This window comes from Haliotis rufescens, unplaced genomic scaffold, assembly GCF_023055435.1.
Source record: "Haliotis rufescens isolate VD_foot unplaced genomic scaffold, xgHalRufe1.0.p SCAF_13, whole genome shotgun sequence".
Lineage (NCBI taxonomy): Eukaryota > Metazoa > Mollusca > Gastropoda > Lepetellida > Haliotidae > Haliotis > Haliotis rufescens.
Window position 1 is genome coordinate 10,076,125 of NW_025963813.1, and position 18,871 is coordinate 10,094,995.

The window sequence follows — 18,871 nt, forward strand, 5'->3', positions numbered from 1 at the left end:
TTATGGACATCTGTCTGGCTATGTCGATCGTTAAATAATGTCACTGTGTTCCAGGCTAAACCTCAGGAGACTTGTGAAGACAGCATTCATTTACTATTCTGTATGTCAACACTCGCGCTGTTCAGTTTTGTGTTTCTAGGCCAACGCCATGGATGATAATGCTTTTATCTTCCACGCAACCATGTAGACTACAGATATATTCCAAGAGCAATGCAATGAACAAACATCTTCGTGATGTCCTGCAGCTAAAGTCGATAATCATTTACAAACAGTAAAACCTGTTCAAACATAAAAGAAAATCATTACTGTTGCCAGGTCACGGAACAAAACAAAACTATTAAAAAAGTGGATATTTACAATAATACGTAAGACCATTGCTGACCTGGGTTTCAGTTCCACTGAAAGGACGATTCGGTTATAAGGATTTCGTAATTTTATAAATATTGCTGGTATCATGCATATTCTGAGCTGGGAGGGACAGTTGGTCATTAAGGATTTCTCTCTGCTAAAGTTACAGTAGACGTTTATAACGAACACGCTTATAACGAACTGACGGATATAACGAACTGTTTTTTTGGTCCCGTCGATTTGCTGTATATATGCTGTACATATGCTTATAACGAACTACGGTTATAACGAACTAAATTTAGTGGTCCCTTTGAGTTCGTTATAACCGTAGGTTACTGTTTTAGATTTACAATTGTGTTTTATAAATATGTACATTAAGAATTTCATTACACTTATAGTCAATGTTTTATTCCCCATGATATTAATAGTTACAGGATATATGCAAAATATATTATACTGTTTGTTTCTTTGTTTCGTTGTTTATTTTTTAACGCTGCACTCGGCAATATTCCAGCCATATGACGGCGGTCTGTAAATAATAAAGTCTGGACCAGACAATCCAGTGATTGACATCATGAGCATCAATGCACGTGGTTAGCGAGCCTGACCACCCGATCCCGTTAGTCGCCTCTTACGACAAGCATAGTCACCTTTTACGGCAAACACTGGTTGTTGAAGACCTATTTTACCCCGAATCTTCACGGGTCAAAATATGTGGTATTTATACATAACTGTATTTTGTATGTAATTGCATGCATGTATGTACATGTACACGTATATATGTATATACATTTTAATGTGACGTCTACATGATATACGGTTTTTCCATTGGGCGAGATGTCGGTCGCAAGGTCCCACGTATATACAGTTAGGCCCTCACTCATAACAGTTCATACACCAATCCACTCACATTCTTAAATATAAAGTATACTGGTATCTAAATGTCTCGCACTCCGACTCCGACACAGCTAATTTGCAACGAATTACCGAAATCACTCATTAATCAGTCTCGTTAATTCGACACAGTGATCAGCCAACTCCGTGGTCATCTGCCCGCGAGGGTAACTTCTCAGTCTGCCTACATCTCATTCTGCCTACACTTTTTTTGTAGGCAGACTGAGTATAAATTAGTAATTAGTGTAGGCAGACTGAGAGTAGTGAAATGCTTTCTTACCTCGTGAAAAATGGAATGGTCCACAATGTAACAGCGAGAGAAAAGGAAGATGATGCTTTACATACATGTGGTATCAACAGTAGATTAAAAAACGACATCGGCCGCACGGCCTTTCAGACACAAAATAATTTAAAGGTTAATGTGAGACATGCCAATGTTTCATTGTTTGTTTTGGTTAGTTATCAAAATACTTTATAAAGTTTCAAGGCCTTCTCAGAAAGTTATGTCAACTGTATTCTGGAAAGCAAAGGATGTGACCCTTGTTGAAAGTCAAAAGACGATAACCGGTGCCTTCTATGCTGAATTGATTCATCGCCTGAGAAATTCTATCAAAGAAAATCGGCGAGGAATGCTGACTGCCGACCTCTCGACTTTAAAAGGTTGCTGTGCGACAATGTTGGTTTGAAGAGCTACCTCACCCTCCATACTCGCCAGACCTGGCACCAAGTGATTTCCACCTGTTTCCTAAACTAAAAGAACACCTTCGTGGAAAGCGCTGTGACGACAACGATGATCTTAAAGCTGCCGTGATTAGGTTTTTCAGGGTGACTTCAGAAAACTTGTATTGAAAAGCAGGAGATCATGTTTAAAAAATGAAATTAAAAACACTTTCACAATTGTTGGTTTTGTTTGTAAAGCCTAGAATCTTTTGGCCAGCTCTCGAAGCTGACGATCTGGACACGATTATTGTCTGGCAATGTCATCTTGCACTTCAAAATTTCAGCCGATAATTCTAGCGAATAATACAAGACGCAATATAGTGTGATACCGCCATGACAATGTGAATGACCCCTCCATATTGATCACGGTCAAGAATTGTTGCCCTGGCGTGGCGCTCGGCCACTTTGCCGCCAATGGGAAGCTGTTTGGGCCACACCCTTCACAGGGCGCCTTGTGGTCTGCACAGAGCGTTTTTGACGGTTGGCGTTGATATCGCCTTCCAGGTATTGTACGGAATTCTCCATTGAAAATAGGAGCAGATTTGAATCTATTGCGTAATGCAATTAATAAAATGAAACGATCTTGTCTTGGTGTCGTATTTTAGGCCTGCCGCGCCCAACTCTTAATGCAACGCCACCTGATTGACGGTACTTGTCACACAGTCGAAGATTGCTTTGCTGAACTTTCGGTAACTTGGGATATTCACACACAGACGCACACACAGACACACAGAACCACACACACACACACACACACACACACACACACACACACACACACACACACACACACCACTGTCGTACCCATGATTCCCCATGTTGTCTGTTCACTTTTAAGCGTGTGCTTAGCCCAACTGCATTAGTGATTGTGAGTTCCCCTTGGGATGCACACACTTTAGCTGTTCGTGCATGATGCAAAAAAAAGAATTCATTGTGATTACATGTTGCGTTCAGATGCAACGCCACGGTATTGTAAATGTACACCTCAACGATAGATACATTCAAATAATTAGTTCCCTTATTTTTTTGTCAGTAGAATACTTTCATATCTCCAAGTCCAAGATCACCTGAATATTCATGCCAATAATATTTAACCTGTTGTCATAGCAATCACGCAGCTGATGGATTCAATCAATGGCGCTTTGGTATTGTATTATAACCGGCCCGACCGGTGGCATAGCTATAAAACGTCAGCCCCTCCCAGCCCTTCCTATTTCTTCCAGGGCAGCGAGCGTCAGGTCTAGTCTCAGGTCAGTTTTACTTTGCCGTTTATTACTTACACAAACCTATATAATTAAATGTCATGATCATTTGTGTGATGATAAATGCCATCCAAACTTATGTTTGACTTATTCCTTTAACAATGTGTGTTAAGCTTATTATTGTGATCACACGCTGACTACCTTTCAAATGTAATCGATTATGCATGATATGTATTCAAGAAACTATCACTTTGCTATAGTACGGTATTTAATGCACCAAACGTCGTCAAGTAGTTCTGTGAAATTTGAATTTAGACCCGTGAAGATCCTGGTTAGAATTTGTCTTCAGCAACCCATGCTTGTCGTAAGAGGCGACTTAGGAGAACGGGTGGTCAGGCTCGCTGATTTGAGTCTATCGATGCACATATCAATCATAGGATTGTCTGGTCCAGACTCGATTTTTTACACACCGCCGTCATGTAGCTTGAATATTATTTAGTGCGGCGTTAAACAACAAACAAACAAGAAAAGAGAATAAATGTGACTATAAGGAAACTTCAGTCTCACGACTAGTATTTCTGTCAGTTCTTGATTATTTGTATGATTAATAATTTTAAAAAATACAAGGACCATAGTAACACGTTCAATATGTGTCCGAGAATAATGACAACCGCGATGGATGTACACACGACATTACAGGTATACAGTTGCATTTTTAATGCATATTTGTATTTATATTGGTTTTCAAATTATCTTGGCAGCAAATGCCCAAAGCACATGTATTAAAACACCTAAAGAGCATAGATCCTTTTCAATGTAACGAGACCGCCTCCGTGGTCTTGTGGTAGAGCGTCCGCTCGGAGAGCGAAAGGTCCGGGGTTCGAACCCCGGCCGCGTCATACAAAAAGACGTTAAAAGATGGTACTTGTTGTTACCCTGTCTGGCGCTCGGCATTAAGGGGCTAAAACAAGGACTGGTCGGCTCGGAGTCAGTATACTGTGTCTGAGTGGGGTATTCATGTTAAACTGCGGCATGGTATCTCAGTGAGCTAGCACTATAAATCGGCATCAGTCCGGACTAGTACAAGCAGCCACACAAACACACACACGTACATGTACGTCGCTATATAAGTGCAATAATCTTGGACGCGACGTTAAACCCCATTTCACCTCACCTTCAATGTGACGTGAAAAGAAATGAAAGCTCTTAAAATCCTTTGTAGCATTGCAAGCGTGATAACTTTCTCGTAACGATTGTGCACTTCATGCAATACCCTGAAAGACACTTGGTGCGAATTAGGCAACAACTTGGGCAGGAAAAAACCCGAAATGTGATCTATTGAGAAATGTATTGTGAATGGTTAATCGTAGCGCACATGAAACGACAATAAGTCCTTAAGTCCACTCGCACTTATGTTGTAGAGGAATTATGAGTTGGGATAAAAGCTATTTTTTATCCACAAGAAACATCAAATTGTAATAATTGTTGGAATTTATCCGTCATCTTCAAATGACTGACAACTTGCCTTTTTACTTCCTACACGATATAACTCCCGACATGATATAACACTTAAGTATGGCTAATGACTGAACATGGCCGATTTTGAAAACATCTAACTTTGAGGAAATCGGTGACCAAAGGGGATATTTACGCTAGTTTTGTCCTGATTTTATCAACATCTTCTAAGAAAATCTTGGATCAAAGACTTGATCATATTAAAATATTAGAAAGACCTCAAATTTAGGCCTTTGGAAACATTTCAGTCTAATCGTTACATTTAGTGTTTTTATAAGTCCAAAATACAGAAGTGTTGAAATTAACAAAGTCTAATTGTAATTTATATGAATACACTGGATAACTTCCAAAACGATTTCCAAAACGTTTTACTCATTGCTTAAGTCATGCCGATCCTCTGGACGAAAATGATTCCTTATCATACATAATGACAATTCCTTATTGACCTTGCTTCAGACAGAATGGTACCGAAGTTTGCCTTAGTGTTGGTCCTGCTGCCCCTGGCTTTGGCCTGGCCGATGGAGGTGAAGGACGATGAGAAGGAGATGATGATGAAGTACATGATGGCAACAGAGGGCAAAGAAGACAACAAGGACATGATGATGAAGTACATGATGGCAACAGAGGGCAAAGAAGACAACAAGGACATGATGATGAAGTACATGATGGCAACAGAGGGCAAAGAAGACAACAAGGACATGATGATGAAGTACATGATGAAGAAGATGGCGGAGGAGAAGAAGGAGCACTATGCCGGGGATGCTGATGGATGTAAGGCTGATGACGATGCTGAGTGGAAGGTCTGGGTCAAGAAACAGCAGGAGGAGAAGGCCGAGAAGATGAAGGAGGAGTATAAGAAGTTTAAGGAGTTCATGGCTCACAAGAAGATGATGGAGGAGAAGAAGATGGAGGAGAAGAAGGAACAGATGTATGAGATGTGGCAGAAGCAGAAGGAGATGAAGGAGAGGGAGGAGAAGGAAGGGGAGTTCAAGGAGATGATCGAGTCCTTCCAGAGCCAGAAACACAAGTTCGCCTTCCAGCTGACTCATGAGTTCCTCCAACTGTGCCAATGCAATGAGGTCTCAGAGCAGATGGAAAAGTAAGTAGACATGTACAGTGAAAATGCGATCTCCTCTGCTCCGTTGAACGTTAATCTCTCCTCCGTAGTTTGAGACAAGCGGGGTGGAGATAAATTACAATGGCGACTTTAAAAGCTCGCCGAAACCAAACAGTTACGATGTTGATGATATTCGAGTATGATTACACTATCACATATTCAATCAAAATTTCATGAGTGAGTGAGTGTAGATTTCATGCTCAGTAGTTAAGATGGGAATCGAACCGTGACTTCAGTGTGATTTGAGAACTCGTGGGGGTGGAGGTAGGGGGTGAATGTGGAGATGGTAGCATTGCAGTTAGTTTGCATTAAATTTGTTTAAACCTATGAATCAAGTCACCGAACGTGACCTAACGACCAATTGTAGTCAACATATATAACACTATATGTGGCTATTTTTCAAAACAATTATGGTGCCCCCTACGTTATATTGCATAACTATTGCTAAAAGCGGCGTAAAGCCATACTCACTCACCCACTTTAATATTACCACAGGCTTTCGATGTTCACCATCCGTAACGGCACTGACCTGATGGACAACATGACTTCAAGCAACGTGAGCATGTCAATGGAAACTGGCGACATGGCCATGCTGGCCCAGAAGATGTCCAAGATGTCTGCCGAGGAGAAGAAGAAGGTGTTCATGGCCGGCCTCATCAAGTCCATGTGTAATGGCGCTCAGACCTTCATCAGGCACGCCAAGCAGTTTGAGGAGATGTACGTGGTCAAATACACTGACGACAAGGAACCGACTACAACCAAGGATCCTTTCACCTCAGATTAGTAAGTTTGCTTCTTTGTTTGCTTGTTGTGACACGGAATCTCCACGGGTTAGTAAGTAAAAGTACCTGTAACGGATAAGAAGCATTTGAACCTTTTCTTCTGTGAAATGTAAACGGTTTCGTCTTTATTATGCTCAACAAAGTCAATAGGTAAACTTTGAGTCACGGTATGAGAGGTGTATTTTGGGGCTCACAAGAATTACTAAACGACCCACGAGAGGGTATTTCCTCATGAAGTTCGAAACATCGGGGTTTTTTTTATACATTTTAGTGATACTTATGTATTGGTCATGTCAGAAGTCCAACCTTACAAGTGTAAGTTTACGAAAGAAAGGCTAGCTGTCAGCTACTTGAACGTGTGAATATAATTTTCATTCCAATATTTCAAAGTTTTTCAAGTTTTTCTATGAAACCTCGTCCGTTCTGAAATGAAGAAAAAGATGGTAATCTGTTCGAAATGTTGACAAGCAATTTCTTTTGGGGGATTAATGAGAGCCTCAAGTAGAGTGGTCTTGTTAAACTATGTAACAAATACACATTTAAAATTATTCTTTAAAAAAAAACCTCCTGATAGATCAATTTGTGATCCAGAACTGGCATCCACAAACATCCCTTGGTTATTTGCAGAATATAATGACATCATCAGTTATCATGACAATCACAATCATCACAATCAAATGACATCACTTATCTCTCTGCCTCTGAGGCTCCAAGACCAAACCTGTGGTAAAGCCATTGGGAAAAATGTCATGGTAGGTCATGGACATAGATTTGTCACACAATTCTCCGAAATAATACTGTTGAACCATAGCCGTCAATAAAATGCCATGCAAGATGCGAAAAGACAGAGTAAAGTAAAACATTTCTTCTCTTTTTGCAGGTACCACTTCGAGCACCGCAAAGTGAGATTATAATTTTGCGTTATGTCTGCTGTAAATAAATCCAGTGTTTTTCTTCGACATAACTGCTGTTCGTGTAAACGTTTTACATCCTCTGCATTGTCCTGTGACTATTTCCTAAATGGACACCTCATCTGTCAGGATCCGCTGGTCGTGGATTCGAAATCCCAGATTTCCCGATTAGCACCCTTGGTCTCGAGGCACCCGTCTTGTACTTTTTTTTCAAAATGGTATACGTCAACTACCTGAGTCACGTTCGGCGCCACATTAAACTGTCATGCTTTAAGAGACTGATGTTCTAACCGGTGATACACATAATGCGATTACTAACTGTCACCAATGTAAGTTTTCTACACTGTTCATATCTTCTTTGCATTTATTAAGTTTTTAATAGGACTTTGTACATATAACTACTCTGCTGAATAAAAAGATTTGTTAATAATATCAGGTATCATCACTGTCTTAATTCACAATTGGATGACTCCTTCTCTACTCATTTGCTATTAAATGACACACTTTCAGGACCATCTTCCCGAGGCAAGAGAGTTAACTGACTATAAAAAACCAGTTTCCACCCATGCCGAACTAGACTGGTATTACTGAGTTACATTTGGCTGGGCTAACGAGTCTATTCATCATCCAATCAAAATCGCGCAACGAAATCGAAATCCGGTTCGTAAACTGCCGTGCTGATTTCGGTCGATTGCAGGAGCTGCAAAGCATGTGCACCTCAAGCTCGTTGTCAACAGATGTTTTCCAAATTTTCATGATTTTAATCAAGATGTTCACGTGATTTGATGCATTTCGCGATATAAGACCTGTTTTATCACAATATAGAGATCTTGATTATAGATCAGGTCATCTTGGCTGGGCGCCGCCATTTTGTTTGAATCAAATGCAAGTGATACGAGAGGTGGAATCTGATTGGTCCATAGGGGAGGTTTAGAAGGGACATAATTCGTAATAACAACTGGTGGCACTACGATCGGGCCCAGTAATTCCAGCCTCGTTCGGCAAGGGTGGAAACTAGACTTGTATAGTCAGTTAACTCTCTTGCCTCGGGAAGATGTTTCGGGACATGCTCAGTAATCAATTCACATAAGTTTCACTGATATGTTGTATTTTCGCCAAATGAAATCAGTTCCGGCGGATAATCACCACCGTTAAAGTTTCATATCTAATTGAAAAGTGTTCATTTATTACGTAAGATATTTGGTTTCAGAAGCTATAATAATCCTTAAATAAAATAACCAGAGGTGAGGTGAAATTGGGTTTACCGTCACACTTATAAAGCGACGTGCATGTGTGTGGCTGCTTGTACTGGTCCGGACTGATGCTGATTAAAAGTGCTAGCTCACTGAGATACCATGCCGCAGTTGAACATGAGTACCCCACTCAGACACAGTATCCTGCCTCCGACCAGTTCTTGTTTTAGCCCCTTAATGACGAGCACCAGACATGGTCTGACACTCTATCACTGAGGGTCGGTCGGGTAGCCTAGTGGTTAAAGCGTTCGCTCGTCACGCTGAAGACCTGGGTTCGAATCCCGACATTGGTACAATGTGTGAAGCCCATTTCTGGTGTCCCCCGCCGTGATATTGCTGGAATATTGCTAAAAGCAGCGTAAAACCATACTCACTCACTCACTATCACTGGATTGTCGAGTCGGAACTTCGATTGTGTACAGGCCGGCTTCGTATTGCAAGAGTATGCGGCCTTAGCAACAAACACTTACTATTTTTACCTACCGTATTCGACGTAATAAACGCCCCGCTCTAATAAGCGCCCACGGCGACATTTGCTGAGATATTGGCTAGTGAACAATCCCAATTAGCACCCCTTCCGATTGATCAATGTACCCAAGACTTATTCATTCGCGTATAATACGTACTCGTGTGTTATATGCACCCTTAATTATGGGCATTAAATTCTGGAAAAATATATCTGTTGCACATAAACATTTCAGGCTGTCAGCTTAAACCACGACATTTATCTTTCAACTCTGTTTTTTTTCACCAAAATAATATTCTAATAAGAGCCCCTATTTCTAATTTTGAGCGCCCTGGGCGTTTATTACGTCAAATACGGTATATTGTGTAAGTGGTGGGTGCCATTGGTAGAACACCTGGTGTCACTAGTTTTCAGTGATCCATTGATATCATTTTCCATCATAGTTTTGCCATTTTACTTCCAATGGAATGTGTTTCGGCACATAGTTGAGACTGGTTACTCTCTGGAGTTGAGACCGCCTCCGTGGTCTAGTGGTAGAGCGTCCGCCCGGGGAGCGGAAGGTCCGGGGTTCGATCCCCGGCCGCGTCATACCAAAAGACGTTAAAAGATAGTACTTGTTGTTACCCTGTCTGGCGCTCGGCATTAAGGGGCTAAAACAAGGACTGGTTGGCTCGGAGTCAGTATACTGTGTCTGAGTGGGGTATTCATGTTAAACTGCGGCATGGTATCTCAGTGGGCTAGCACTATAAATCGGCATCAGTCCGGTCTGGTACAAGCAGCACACACACACGTACATGTACGTCGCTATATAAGTGCAATAATCTTGGACGCGACGTTAAACCCAATTTCACCTCACCTTCACCTCACCTCTGGAGTTGACGTCGTATATATTTAAGACAATACGTTGAAACATCATGCATCCAGTTAAAAATTAGCATCGATATCAAATTAAAATGTGTAAAGCGTGTTCTGTGAAATTTCAATATGTATTCAAACAATGGGATCATCTGGTCTTTGTAAATATTGTGAACCTAAGTTTGAACAATATTACTATTCACTTTCAAAACACCTTTAGAAACAGATCGATATTGATGATGATTCAGACACGCTTACATGTGGGGGCTCCGATATACTTGACTATCTTTGTCCCAGTAAGATCCATTAGTCTAGGGCATCTTCTGGGTGCGATCAAACACGATGGTATAGAGCATACATGACGTTTGTGTACTGTTAATGGATTCCTTGACGACTGACTTGGGTCAATATTGGTTCCCAACGGCTTCGATTGTCTGCGGTTCAGAAATACATTACCAAAATCAATCTCTTGGATGAGGCAACTTACTTATCAGGTGTGTGTGTGTGGGGGGGGGGGGGGGGGGGGGGGGGGGGTTCAAAACGTGTGCCACATAGAAAAAATAAGTTAGCCGTCTGAAATAACATCCTATTTTGTTGTGTTTGTGTACCCTTGTCCATTTTATGTATTTTATTACCAAGCACATATTTACAATGCTAGGCTCAACCTTTGAGGCAATCCCAGTATAAGATGCATGATGCATATATTTATTTCAGAGAATAATTCTCAAACACATGCAAGAAAACAAATTATGTATAATTATGTAAAATGCGGGATTCAACTGTGTATTCACCGAAGGAGAATCCTGTGGAACACTTAGTCTTTTAATTAGGGAACTTACACATATCCACCAGCTCTGAGTGGGGTATGTTGTGCCCTTGTCCGGCCCTGACGCCCTCTGCGTGGACTTTATAAAAGCGGCAAACCCCTCTCTATATTCATAAGAAATCTCTTCTGAAGGACATCGCCGGACCAACAATGACGAGCAATTCAACAGCCGACCCGTTTTGTTTGATTTGTAAACACTCCATTTATTTAGACCAAGTTTCGCGACCAGCCTGTAGACAGATGTGTCTAATGTCTATATTTGGCAGAAGGTTGGTAGGTAGGTTGACAACTCATACAGGGGATTAGCCATTCGGAATCTTTACTTTCGGATATATGCAAACTCCTCTATGCATAAACACTTTGCCCACACGCGAAGCAGTAGATTTCTCTGTTTGTTTGTTTGTTTGTTTGTTTGTTTGTTTGTTTGTTTGTTTGTTCAACAATTTCAAGCTATATGAAGGGGGTCTGTAAAGAATCGAATCTGGACCAGACAACTCAGTGATTGACATCATGAGAATCGATCTACGCAATTGGGATCGATGACATGTATCAACCAAGTCAGCGAGCCTGAGCACCCGATCCCGTTAGTCGCCTCTTACGACAAACATGGGTAACTGGAGATCAATTCCTACCCGAATCTTCACGGGTGAGGGGTGTTGTCACAAGCGGGGATAGTCTCTGCAAATATGTGATGTTAGAATTCAATTATCATTCCCCTGGATTCGTGTAGGCGCAGCTACGGTTCAATATATAGGTCGTCTGCACCCTTTGCCGACACATATACTTAGAGTTCAAAATTGGGTCAACAATTTGTGCAAACCGGTTATATTTACCTGTTCTCCTTTCCATAGTTCATTTGCGGGCAACCTAGTACTGTGACAGGCTAGCGAGGTGCGATGAGGCATCAGTCCATTCAATCCATTCAACAAATTGAGTTTGGTTGTTTCCATTTGATTTTTGGGACGCATACACATATAGTCAAACATTTGTAATAAAATGAAGAAATTTAGATTTGAGGTAGATGATACGCCGGAGTTGCGCCCCTTCTTTTTGAGTGTTGCTGCTTTCTTTCCCAAGCGCAAGACAGACATTTTTTTTCAATTGTAAACGAATCCGTATTCGCAGTTGATTTAACCATTCCATCTTTTTAAGTATATTTTCGGAAATTCGCTTTATTGGTAATGTCGAACCCCGGATAACTCGAACAATTTTACAGGTCTCGACGATTTCGACCCAAGTTTCCCCTTTTACATTGGTTAATACGTTCCAAGTACAGACATGGAACTCCTTTGGATCGATCATTTGGGTGCGTAAAGATAAATTGAAATGGCCATCACTGTCCCCGTTGCAGTAGGATATATTAGTCATTACACAAGAGAACTGCGCCAAGGCGTATTTACCCTTCTATTCTTCAAGAAACGTAATATGGTTTTTCGGTGCTGCAGAACCAACTACTGAAAGTTGGGGCGGTCGGGTAGCCCAGTGGTTAAAGCGTTCGCTCGTCACGCAGAAGACCCGGGTTCGATTCCCGACATGGGTACAATGTGTGAAGCCCATTTCTGGTGTCCCCCGCCGTGATATTGCTGGAATATTGCTAAAAGCGGCGTAAAACCCCACTCACTCACTCACTCACTCAAGAAACGTCAAGGGTACAATGTACATGCATCTAAAAACAAGCCGTTTTACCAACATATCTGGCCCACCAGGAGAAAAGGTACCTTAGCGGTGCTAGGATACAATTGTGCTGTGATGTCATAAAGCCGTTTGACGATAACTTACTTTCAGAAAAATCACCATGTATACGGAATGTCCAAACATATTGTATTTTTCTCTCGTTAGTTCGTAATGTAAAAAACAGTCATTATTTCATAACATTTCAGCATACATGTCTACTTTCAACTGAGCAGAGATTGTATCTAAAAACTGTCATTATTACATAGCCAGTTATAAGTCGGCAAACGAGTCCACATGTTTGATGCCATGTATTTCTAATAAATATGAATTGAAGCTTGTATTTTTGTATTCCTAAGATACTGTTTAAAAATATAAGCACATGTAAAAATGTGAATTTTCACCCATAAGGCCCCTTATCGCATGGTCGGTCACATATTATTTTTGATATTTGCAGGGGCGTGGCAAACACGACGTATATAAGTTTGCGAAAAGTTTATGCATGGACTGCTCTAACGGTTGCATCCGCCACTCACATAATCACCCTTTAAGAACGGACGCGCCCGAGGACAAAGAGGTGTGAGAAGTATTGAGGTGTGTAAAGACCCCAGTGTGGGGAAGGATCGCGCAACTTTTTAACAAACGATGTGTCATATTCATAGAGGACATTTCATTTGTCGAGTGAAATATATGAAATATGCTATTTATTATACATGTATACTTTTTGTGTAGTTATCTACCGGAAAATGAAATTATTTCATTCCAAATGTAAAACCTGAAGACGTAGATTCTCCCTACCGAACACACAGAGACGGTTCACCACCCTTGTAATTGCGACTTAAAAAGTAGCTCCGTGTTTGGACAATCTTACAGAAAATTATCCAAAAGTAATTAGGGTCACGAAAATTCTTTATCATACATTTAGACAATACACAAAATCAACCTTAACAAAAAAAATATTCTTGAAAACTAGAAGACCGCTGTGGTCAAGTAACAAAAATGGCGCTTTGACAAACGAACAGTCTCGACTGACGACTAAAATAAGAAATTTACAGTTTATAACGAAACATTTTCCATAGAATATAAAACAACAAGTAGGGATATTAAATCCGTAAATGATAAAGGGAGACAATTGAAGGGGAGGTAATTCTTGCATGACGATAGTTCCGTCAGTGTTATGTTCACTGCAGTGAAAATAACACTTTTCTCAACTACAGAAAACTTAATCTTTCACATTGAAGTATATAATAAATTAAATTACTATCATAAAAATGTCCAGGTCTTTGATGTAACAAATTAAGCCTTGATTGGAAAGCTTACATGTTGTTGTAAGCAAAACATGGCTTTCTGTGAAATTTTAAAAAACATTTACATGCTATGAAGTACTTGAGGAATTTAGAGAAACACAGAGGTCATAAGATGGTAGGTTATTGTTATTAGAGGGTTGTAGATCAAAGCGTTCAAAGTGTTCGATAGCCATTCCAAGGATCGATTCCCTGTATGGTACGAGAAGTGCATTCTTGGTATTGCAGTGATGCGAACAAGCATAAAATCAGTTTGAAACCTCGCTGACCCACACAAGTTTCAACCAATAACAATTATCTCTTATAACAAGGATATTAGTTAGGTGTTAATTTAATAAATAAGCATTCATCATCGAGTACATTGGATATATATTACCCCCACAAACATGTATGTTTGTTATACAGACTATAGGGTAACAATCTGGTCTTACTGTTGTACGAGAAATAGTCAGTATATTTAATGCCTGTTGTTTTTAATTATGGATATCTTTTCGAGATAGTGTAGGGGTTGAAATAAAGTTCAATTAAAAAAAATCTTTCTTAAAGCGAATATTAAATGTATTTTCGAGAGGGAAAAGAAAAGAAGAAAAGAGAAAACGACAGAAAAAAATGTTTTTAAGAATGACAATTGAAAGGTTGCTGCCCTTTTCCTTTACGGATATCTTTTCGAGATAGTGTAGGGGTTGAAATAAAGTTCAAATAAAAAAAATCTTTCTTAAAGCGAATATTAAATGTATTTTCGAGAGGGAAAAGAAAAGAAGAAAAGAGAAAACGACAGAAAAAAATGTTTTTAAGAATGACAATTGAAAGGTTGCTGCCCTTTTCCTATAACCCCACTTTATTTTTTGTTCATTATCGAAGTTAGTTAACAGACTCAAAAGAAAGAAAAAACATTGACGCTTCTCAAATCTTAATTGTTTTTGTTTTTTGGGGGGTTCTTTTTTAAGTCTTAATCAACATTTTTGGGTCGGCGATGCCGTTAAAGAAGTAATTAAACACGCCTTGGGTAAGTGTCATTTTGTGGGACGGGATTTCTTCATCACTTTGAAAGCGTTATTTAGATCTTCCACCTGTGTATACAAGTGGTCGCACCCTCTCACCCAGGCTCCCAAATCTCAGCGGTCACACACTTGTTTTAACCAAGTTCACGTGCGAGATACAGACTGGTGCTGCGTCTCGTGTGCGCGTGTGTCTGTAATGACTCAGCTCCTCCCAGCCTGATATTTACCTGTAATTCCTCTATCTACACACACCAGAGAGCCAATTTGAGTCCCTTATGCAAACACGAACAGACAGAAGGCTCATGGCCGTTGGATTACGAAGCATTCCTATTAGGTTAACTAAATTAGCCTCACAAATAGTTTATAACCACCTAATATTGTTCTTACTTAAGCTTCTTGTTTCTGTGGCAATGTGATTCTGGAACTGTGTTTGCAAAATGTACCTAACTCCGCGTGCCTGACATTTAAGACATGACAGCGGTTAGGTTTGTCAAACACTTTCACGGGAACGTATGTTCAATTGCATTGCAAACGTGAACGTTCGGATTGCAGAGAGGTAATTTAAAAAAGCTAAAAAAGTATATAGAGAACCTGCACCGAGTGTCTTTCATATCAGTGAGTGAGTGAGTGAGTGAGGTTTTACGCCGCTTTTAGCAATATTCCAGCAATATCACGGCGGGGGAAACCATAAAAGGGCTTCACAAATTGCACCCATATGGGGAAACGAACCCAGGTCTTCGGCGCGACGAGCGAACGCTTTCACCACTAGGCTACCCGACCACCCCCTCTGTTCACCAGAAATGGACATCACAAACTGGAATCGAACCCGGGTGTTTGACGTGATGAACGAACGCTTTAACCACTGGCTTCCCCAACACCTCTGTTTGATGTTAATGGTATTCTAACATCATTATTTTTCTGCTTGTAAACCGTAATAACCAGTGTCTTCACTGTAGAAAGTACAGATTACTAGTTTCAGTTGCGGTGAGATTTGTGATGTCATTCGGTTGTGACGTCATGGTAAATGATGACGTCACAGTGGTCTGCTCGGCATTGTGACGTAATTCCTTTGTATCGATATCCACTTTGGATGATGATGCATGTAAAAATAAATCACATTTTAATAATGCTGTGCAGAGTTGCGCCCCTTGGACACGCCGGAAATAAATAAAAAAATAAAAAGAAATATATATATTTTATATATTTCAATTAACTTGTGAACAGAAACGCATGCATTTAATTAAAAACTCAAATGTATAAAAATAGCTCCCGTAAATTCCCAATGAAGCTTATATTTCAATTAACTTGTGAACAGAAACGCATGCATTTAATTAAAAACTCAAATGTATGAAAATAGCTCCCGTAAATTCCCAATGAAGCTTTTTCAGCATGCGTACAAAGGAGCTTATTTCCGAAACACAATTACGAGCTAATTTACTTTCTGAGTCAAGCCTATTTATTAAGAACAGTTATGTACATCTTAAACATTATTTCATTCTTTTTAAATCTTAAAATGTTCACTAATTTGGGGAAAAACCCATTTGAGTGATGAATAGATGACTAAAAAATATTGGTTACCCAATGAAAAATGTAATAACCGAATTAAAATAGAATCCCTAGAGTAAAAACTCGATTGCTCAAAAAGTTATCTGGAGCGCTGGAGCACTGTTGCAAGACTCTGCATGTCCTGTGGGGCGGTCGGGTAGCCTAGTGGTTAAAGCGTTCGCTCGTCACGCCGAAGACCCGGGTTCGATTCCCGACATGGGTACAATGTGTGAAGCCCATTTCTGGTGTCCCCCGCCGTGATATTGCTGGAATATTGCTAAAAGCGGCGTAAAACCATACTCACTCACTCACTGCATGTCCTGTGTTCTTATCCCGGATGCTTGTCGTGTAAGTAAGGAATTGGTAGGTAGGATAATGGCCCACTTGTAAGTGTCAAATTATAAAGTTGCTTAAATATGACAAGGAACTTTAACAGTTATCGTTTATTGAGCGACTGCCTCCGTAGTCTTGTGGCAGAGCGTCCGCCCAGAAAGCTGAAGGTCCGGGGTTCGATCCCCGACCGTGTCATAAGACGTTCAAAGATGGAACCTGTTGTTACCCTGTCTGGCGCTCGGCATTAAGGGGCTAAAACAAGGACTGGTCGGCTCGGAGTCAGTATACTGTGTCTGAGTGGGGTATTCATTTTAAACCGCGGCATGGTATCTCAGTGGGCTAGCATTATAAATCAACAGCAGCCACCCACACACACGTGCATGCACGTCGCTATATAAGTGCAAAAATCTTGGACGCGACGTTAAACCTCATTTCACCTCACTGTTATTGTCGACTTAATGTTTTGGACTTAAATGCGTGAACAACTCAACGCACTCTCCTGCTTTTCATTCTGATTCGTTTGTAGCTCTCTTATGTGAGTGAGGACCCGTGAAGATTCCGGGGTAGAAAAGGTCTTCAGCAACCCATGCTTGCCGTAAAAGGCGACTGTGCTTGTCGTAAAAGGCGACTAACGGGATCGGGTGGTCGGGGTCGCTGACTTGGTTGATGGATGTCATCGATCCAAATTGCGTGGATCGATGCTCATGATATTAATCACTGGATTGTCTGGTCCAGACTCGATTATTTACAGACCGCCGTCATATAGCTGTAATATTGCTGAGTGCGGCGTTAAACAACAAACAAACAAACAACCTTATGTTCCCTGCCTCGAAGACCCATGTTCCACTCCCTGCATCGGTACAATGTGTGAAGCCCATTTCTTGTGCACTCTGCCGTGGCATGCAGGAATATTGCCAAAATCCGTGTAGAACAATACTCACTCACTCACCCTGCCTCTTTAAACAGGTCCCGTGACATTATTAACATACCCTCAAACTTAACGGGGCACGGTTTGCCCAGTCGTCTGTGCAGAGCTGCGTCCCTTGGGCACACCAGAGACCTATGATTGTGGGTTCGAATCCAGGTTCGCCCCGATTACGTTTCTAGGTTTGTCAGCACCATGCCCGTGGGTTTCACCGAAGTGGTAAACGCCTGAGACCTGCATCACTTCGGGCTTTCCTCCCACATTAAGCTGACACGCCGTGATATAACTGGAATTCTGTTTAAAGCGGCGTTAAACCCAACTCACTCACTCACTCAAACCTAACATCACTGACTGATGCTACAATATACGTATGTTTTTGATCTGATACGGTGAGATTGCCTGCTCAAGTACAGTCAAACTGACTGAGGGCATATTAATTAAAAACTCCGTGTCCTTACAAACAGTAACGTGATATTGATATGCACCCGTGTGTTCTTTGACAAACATTAAATTTGTAAAGGGCTTGGGAATCGTGTTCTTATACAGCACGTTTGCATTTGCGTGACCGCTTAAATTGAATATGCGGTTCTGGTATCATCACGATTTGATAGTGATTCATAAACACATGCTCATGATCTTGTCGGAATTGTGCAATCGACTCTGCTTTTTGCAGATATTTCTATTGTATATGGAAAGTGTTTTGTCTCTTTGTTTATATTCAACTCTGACAAGAAGTACTTGAAGGATCTATGTTTAATCCCTTGTCGATCAACCCCAGGAGACGCCGAGTTGAGAGGCGTCTAAACTCATGTAGCGTATCCAGAGGGAGGATCAGAGGGGTCCGCCCCACCCCCTTTTTGAAAACCAATTGAAGTATGTTGTAGGCAGTAAAATTATCTACAGAGAGTATTTTGATATTTTGGAACCCTCCCTTTTAAAAATACTGGATCCGCCCTTGGAACTGCTCGGAGACATTGTTGATTGCCTGTCATCAACAGCGGGGATCGTTGCTTAAAATATTCAGGTATTGTCTGGTCCAGAAGGAAAGAAAAAGAACTAAGTAAAATCCAAAAATCGCTATTCGGGGAACGATTACGATTTCTAGGAGAGTAAGAGGGGGTCGTTTTACACGACCATATCCAGGGGTGAATTTGAGATCGAGCCGAACGAATCAGGAGAACACGTTCTACAAACATCGAATCA

At 40.8% G+C, this 18,871-nt stretch overlaps 1 protein-coding gene across 5 annotated transcripts; it reads left to right on the plus strand.

Annotated features, from left to right (window-relative positions):
• Positions 1 to 3,121: 3,121 nt before the first annotated feature.
• Positions 3,122 to 7,921, plus strand: LOC124139150 (golgin subfamily A member 6-like protein 22). 5 transcript variants are annotated; one of them, XM_048394163.1, is made up of 5 exons: positions 3,122 to 3,212; positions 5,136 to 5,341; positions 5,393 to 5,778; positions 6,292 to 6,579; positions 7,459 to 7,921. In XM_048394163.1, coding segments are annotated over exons 2-5 (876 nt in total). In that variant the 5' UTR covers positions 3,122 to 3,212; positions 5,136 to 5,140; the 3' UTR covers positions 7,460 to 7,921. The 5 variants fall into 5 exon arrangements, with proteins under 5 accessions (XP_048250120.1, XP_048250121.1, XP_048250119.1 ...); XM_048394164.1 differs by having other exon boundaries at positions 5,136 to 5,290; XM_048394162.1 differs by having other exon boundaries at positions 5,136 to 5,224; positions 5,276 to 5,778.
• Positions 7,922 to 18,871: the final 10,950 nt, after the last annotated feature.

Coding starts and splice junctions, on each gene's coding strand:
- LOC124139150 (XM_048394161.1), top strand. CDS start 5,141: ATGGTACCGAAGTTTGCCTTAGTGTTGGTCCTGCTGCCCCTGGCTTTG. Junction 5,779..6,291: donor GTCTCAGAGCAGATGGAAAA/GTAAGTAGACAT, acceptor ATATTACCACAG/GCTTTCGATGTTCACCATCC.